Consider the following 6,503-nt stretch of genomic DNA (forward strand, 5'->3'; position numbering starts at 1 on the left):
TGACGCGTCGACCGCCGCCTTTGCGAGCCGTGACCGCCGAGTTCCTTAAAAAACGAGTTTTTTTATTATTATTGAAAAAGTGATTCCACACCTCGTGGCCGTGTCCCTGGCCAAGGCAGGTGCCTCCCGGCCACCGCGTGCTGCTCTCCCTGCAGCACCTGGACCTGGAGAAGGCGCCGCTGTGCCGCTACGACGCCCTCACGCTGCACGACGGCGCCACGCCGGCAGCGCCGCGTCTGGCGCGCTACTGCGGCACGGCGCCGCCCGGCAGCGTGCACTCCACGGGGCCCGCGCTGCTGCTGCGCATGAGCACCGACGGCGAGAACGCCGGCACCGGCTTCCTCGCCAGCTTCACGGCCGAGAGGCCCGCGCAGCCCGGCAAGTCGCGCCCGTGCGTATTTCACGCGCTAATAACCAGGGCGGCCTGCCGGATTCGAACCGCGAACCTCCGCAACGCGCGTTACGGCTGGGCCGCGTCACCACCCCCGTTGCCTGGCCACCCCCCGCGACACGGCGAGCCGTGAAGCCATCGCAGGGAAAGTGGGGACCGCCGCTCTCCCCCCCCCCCCCCACGTGTGACCTCCACTGGATGCCACTGAGTGTCCCCTCCCGCGCGTGTGCTCGCCCCTGCAGGCGGGAGCGTGTGCGGCGGGCGCCTGCGGGGACCCAGCGGGAGCTTCTACTCCCCAAACTGGCCGCACTCGGACTACCCCACGGGCATCACCTGCTCCTGGCACATCTCGGGCCCGCCCGGCAAGGTGCGCGGGGGCCCTCCCTAGGCACAGACTCCCGGTGACCTCTCCTGCCGTTGACCCACCACCCACAGCCACTGCCGCCGCCGTCACCCGGCACGGCCGATTAAGTCAGGTTTATCACGTGGACTGAAAACGTGACAAATTGGCGATCACTTCGCCACCGTCGGTGCGATGGCGAGTCAGCCCACGACGTTTCGCTGGCGTCTGCAACCAACTTCATCAGGGCGATTTGCCAGAATTGCGAAGAAGTCTTCCCGCTTCCCGTCATGAATAGCAAGATGATGTCGTCACTATGAGCCGACGGGGTGTGCAGTTCAGAGGGTGGGGTTTATTGTAATTGTATCCACCAAAATTGATGAAATTAACCTAGAAATATGCGGTCCATATTTCCAGATGGGCCTATCAGGTGCGAAGATCAGAGGGTGGGGGAGGGGGGATTGTAATTACAACGCATTTGTCTTTACGCAATCTCACCCAAAAACCTTTATCACGAATAATATTGATCGCGAAAGGCTGCGTGTTAAATTCACCTCTCCCGCCAGTGGAGACAGCGAGCAGTGAGACTTTGTCTGTGGACCGGTGGTGCCAAGCCTCCTGACGCTCAGTAGAGTCAACTTCTTTCGCTCCGGGCCCCACACCAGAATCCTCGCGTGGCCCCAGAGCGTCGAGACGCACGCGGCCGCTTCGGATGTGTGCCGCGTGGCGTTGAGTTTAGAAATCTGCCGCAGTCCCCCCTCTACCCCCCATGGGAGGGTGCCTTCGTCCGTTCCCTCATGTTGAGGGTGCGTGACACCTGGCCTGTTACACGTCGTGTGACGTTCCTCCCTCCCTGCTGCTGCTGCTGTATATTTGTAGTTTGCGGTGTCTCTCTCTCTCCGTGGTCACGTGGATTGTTGCTCCGGGTCCTCAGGTTGTTTTCCCCTCGACATTTAGAATCAACATCGCCACGCGTTTACAGTATTTGGATGCTATACATTTCCACGCGACGACGATAAGCCACTTCGTTGAGCTATCAATTGTGATAGCCAGATCGCTTCCGAAACAGAGCTATAGAGCTCAGTGGGGCCTTATCGAGTACAATTTTAAAAAATAGTTTCGTTTTAGTTAGATATCCCCACTCGCTTCTGGGTTCTCGAAAGATTACAAAAATCCGCTTGCACACACACAAAATAAAGAAATCTGAGTCCCTGGCAGAGTAGCCGGTGTTGTGGCCGAAACGTCGTGAGAATTATTTTCTTATGTTTTATTTTTATTATTTCCATTCTACGTGACTTTAGCGAAAGAACCAAGAAGATGTTGTTTCTGTTGGTGAAACCCGCTTTAAGTAAACGCCTCTTAGCTCACGGTGTAATTGAAAATAAACTGAACAAGTCTGGGTTGACCCCCACCCCCGCCCCCCCCTCCCGGCAGGTGGTGTCGCTGCGCTTCGTCAAGTTCGACGTGGAGCGCGACGCCTCGTGCCACAGGGACCACGTGTCGGTGTTCGACGGCCGCGAGCTGGATGAGGGCCGACGCCTGGGCCGGCTGTGCGGTGACGAACCGCCCGAGTGAGTCTCCCTCCCCCCCCCCAACCCTGCGGGTAGCCAACTCTTGACTGAAGCTACTTTTCGGAAGATTTAAATATTCAAATGTTTTTATATTATTAAAATATCGTAATTCATCTTCTTGGTTCTTTCGGTAAAGTCACGTAGAAGGGAAGTAATAAAATAATAAAAATAAAACATAATAAAACAATTCTCTGAATTTCAGACACTGTCGCCTCGACAGACCTGGTTTTCACCTGATGACGGCTGCTTGTGTTGTGACCGAAACGTCGTGAGAATTGTTTTATTATGTTTTATTTTTATTATTTTATTACTTCCCTTCTACGTGACTTTACCGAAAGAACCAAGAAGATGAATGCCTGCAGTCACGAAAGCTTGAAATCGAAATTTAATATCGTAATTGTTAAGAAAAACGAAAGTCACCCAGATTGCTTTCAAATAGTGGCCGGGAGATCGACGCCAATTCCCGGAGAGACTCGCAGCCAAACCGGGAAGGCTGGCAACCCTCTAGAGGGACTCCTCGACTTAAGAACGAGTTAGGTTCCAGAGGTCTGTTCGTAAGTCGATTTGTTCGTGAGACCAACTTTACTCCTGTCGATTCCAAACACGTTGTACGCACTAAGCGCGCGTAATGGCTTTAAAAGTTGTATAATCTCCTGTAGATGTAGATGCCACCGGTTATTCACGTTCTGCAGATGTAGATGCCACCACCGCCCCATCTATTGTGCGACGGTTGTACTTACGACTCGGTCCGAACAGGCAACTGGACATACGGACCAGGTTTGTTTGTATCTCTGAAAGTTCGTAAGTCGAATGTCCGTAAGTAGAGGAGTCCCTGTAATGTGACACGGCATCATTCAGTGATTTCTTACCTTCGAATTTTCTCCAACGCTCTTCTCCTGCCGCGTAGGCCGCTGATGTCGTCGGGCAGCGAGCTCTTCGTGCAGTTCGTGTCGGACCACGGCACCACGGCCGACGGCTTCGAGGCCTTCTACTCCTTCCGGGCCCGAGCCTCAAACTCGACCGGCAAAACCACGACCGCCAGAACCACGACAGCCAAAACGACGACCGCCAAAACCACCACGTCTAGAACTACCGCCACCGCCAGGATGACAACTGCCGCCAGCAGTCCGCCTACAACAACCTCCACCGTGACCGCCCCAACAGCAACAACGAGAAGGAACAGAGGTAGGAGGGGAGCACAAACTCTCACGTGGCCGCAAATGTGCCGTGCGTTTCCGCAGGAGTGGCTCAAGGGAGTCTCGAGAGCGTTTGCCCAGGAGGGTTCCGCATTGACACGTTTAGCCAACTCTGTGGGGAGGCATGTGGCAGAAATCCGGAGAACCCCGGAGACAACGCACACACATCGGAGGGGGTTGACACTCAGCACTTCCACGCAGCCCCACACCTGCGAACAAAGCCCATCCAAGCACCCACCAGGCTCGCGTCTGCTGAGCTTCAGAGTATGCGATGACATTAGGCACATTGAGGGCGATACGTTCCGTCGATATGAACGGCCCAGAATGGCGAGATCGATCATTAGGTGAGGGCACGTCAGGTCTTGGCAGCTTGCAGGCAGTGCATGCGTCACATAGGCACTCTTATGGGTGCAGATTAACCTCCGATTAGCACGGTTGGCTATGTACGGTGCAATAGAAGTTCAACGTGAATACAGACATATAAGGGGGAACAGTTAATGGCCATACCGAGCATGCACCTGTGGTTTGTGTGACTGAAACGTCTGTGGTTAATTGGATCACTACCTACAAGACCATCACTCAAAACTGCTCTAGAGGAGTCGTACAGCCCTTGCTGCCACTGCTATCCAGTGGTCTTAAATAAAATCTATAGCTTTAGATGACCAATGCTAGAAATTATCATGTATGTTGATTATAGTGTGCTGCTACTACTGTTGTTACACCTACTATTATGGATTGACTCATTCAGCTAGCAAAGGATGCTAGGTTTAGTAATATACGTTGTGTATGTCGCTATTGTAAACTTTCAACCACATTTCTTATGATCACTGTTACATTGTGTTTCTAGTATTATTTTAGTAATTTCTAGAAAGGTTTAGTTTAGCCCGATTTTTTGATGTAGTAAAGAGTTAGACTAAAAATGTTAATCTATATTGTATTATGATTGTTATTGTGACCTAACATCAAAATGGATTTTTTTGCACATTTTTGTACGCAGCATAAACAAATGGTGTCTTTTCTGGAAGATTTCATTGTTTTTGTAGGGGATGTTTCAATTTGCGTACAGTCAATTTTAAATGTATCTTGTAATTGTATTGTTTGTTGCGGTTTCACCCGAATCAAGAGCCGAATGGCTCACAGGGTTATTCCAAATAAATGAAACTGAAACTGTGTGTATGTGTGGTTATATTTCCCCCAATTTTCAGTTTCTTCAGTAAATCCGCGTTCTTCCCCCTGCCGGAAAAAGTGTTTGCGCCGTGGAACGCTTGAGAGCAACTTCTGCGCTAACGATTTCGGTAAAGTATTTTCCATTATTACCATCGCTGACTGCAGTATTCACTCCGTGCAGTATTCACTTTGTGTCGTATTCACTCTGGGAATTGGCATCGATCTTTATAACCCTGTGGCCATGGTACCTCAACATTAAAACTAAAACTATTTCACCATTTTTAAGCGAAACTATTTTTTACTTTACCAGGTGAGGCCCACTGAGCTATATAGTTCAGAAGCAACCGGACCACAAATGATAGCTCAACCAAGTGGCTTATCATCATGTGGAAATGTAAAGCAGCCAGTTACTCTAAATGCGTGATGTTAATTCTAAATGTGGAGGGGAAAACCAAAGGACCCAGAGAAAAATCCACGCGACCACGGGGAGAGAGAGACACGCAAACTTCAAATATACAGCAGCAGGCGTCAGGGTCGGGATCGAACCCACGACCCCCTGCATACCAGGCGAGGGAGTTAACATCTCCTAGCCACCGCGGCGCCCCACACGCGCCCCCAGTCACCCCTTACCCCACGCAAACGTCCGGCAACTTTCCCGCCGACGCACGGAGTGCCCCCCGGGGCAATGCGAATTTCAAAGCTGGCAGGGCAAATTGACCGGTGGGGACGCGGCCAGACATCAGCAGCTCGCAGGAAGGACCCCAAGCTGGAGGAAGACCGCGGTGGTTCAAGTTCAAGTTCATGTATTAGGAGTAGCCCTGTGAGCCATTCGGCTCTTGAATCGGGTGCAACCGCAACAAACAAAAAACATGAACAAAAAACATCTTAAAGTGAATATGTGACTAAGTGCAAACAGAAAATCCAAGAAAAGACAGCAAAATATTGCAGAAAAAAATCACCGTACACCAACGCTGTGTGCAAAAATCCCAGTGGGATGCAAGTCAAACAACAACAACAACAACCACAAGACAACTTAGATTAAGGCCATCAGTCTAACTCTGTACTACAACAAGCAAACATGGCTAATATTCTTAGGTTTTTTCGGTAAAGTCACGTAGGTAAAAAAATATAAAAATTAAAAGTAAATAAAATAAATTAATAAAATAATCGTATATAATAAAATAAACCAATACACTTTTCGAAATCACCAAAATAAAGCCATGAAAGCAATGAAACAGTGGTCATAGGAACTGTGACGGAATTTTCACAATAAACGGCATAAACAACATGTACTACCAAAACCCTGCAGCCATAGCTGGCTGCATGAGTCACTCCACAACAGCAGCGGTGGTGGAGTGACAGCGTGCGTGCTCGCTGCAGTGCTCGTGGGCAGGGTGGTGAACCTGCGGCGCTACGCCAAGGGCTCCGTGCTCGCCGTCGACGTGCTCCGGGCGCTGCGCTCCGGGCGGCTGCAACTGGCGCGGGCTGCGGAGCGCACCACGGCCAAGCTGCGCGTCGCCTGCCACACGTGCCCGCTCGTGCGTCAGGGTAGGTGGCCCGCCCCCTCTGCTCACGCCCATGTGCTCCCACTCACCCACCCGTAACCGCAAGCACGTTACGATAATTCCGTCCGCTGGATGGGACGTCGTTTCATCTTCTTGGTTCATTCGGTAAAGTCACGTGACTTTTTACCGAAAGAACCAAGAAGATGAATCCCTGCAGTCACGAAAGCTTTAAATCGGGACGTCGTTTGTGAGTGAATAACCATCCCTCATCGTGACTGCCCCTACGAGCATTGGCCGGGATGCGTGAGTAGCGTCTGACCGCCATTGCGGTGC

The 6,503-nt window shown here is 51.4% G+C and overlaps 1 protein-coding gene across 3 annotated transcripts in view; it reads left to right on the forward strand.

The window, feature by feature from the left end:
• The window catches only part of LOC133357403 (procollagen C-endopeptidase enhancer 2-like), a 29,503-nt gene that overhangs the window by 20,087 nt on the left and 2,913 nt on the right, over window positions 1–6,503 (forward strand). For 2 of the 3 annotated variants that reach the window (XM_061575320.1, XM_061575319.1), the window contains exons 3-8: window positions 120–378; window positions 634–758; window positions 2,166–2,302; window positions 3,210–3,487; window positions 4,704–4,793; window positions 6,046–6,213. In XM_061575320.1, the coding sequence (XP_061431304.1) occupies window positions 120–378; window positions 634–758; window positions 2,166–2,302; window positions 3,210–3,487; window positions 4,704–4,793; window positions 6,046–6,213 (1,057 nt within the window). The remainder of the gene's footprint in view (window positions 1–119; window positions 379–633; window positions 759–2,165; window positions 2,303–3,209; window positions 3,488–4,703; window positions 4,794–6,045; window positions 6,214–6,503) is intronic. The other variant, XM_061575321.1, reaches the window with a different exon arrangement.

Source organism: Lethenteron reissneri, chromosome 58 (assembly GCF_015708825.2).
Source record: "Lethenteron reissneri isolate LAM-NWPU_2019-01 chromosome 58, ASM1570882v1, whole genome shotgun sequence".
NCBI lineage: Eukaryota > Metazoa > Chordata > Hyperoartia > Petromyzontiformes > Petromyzontidae > Lethenteron > Lethenteron reissneri.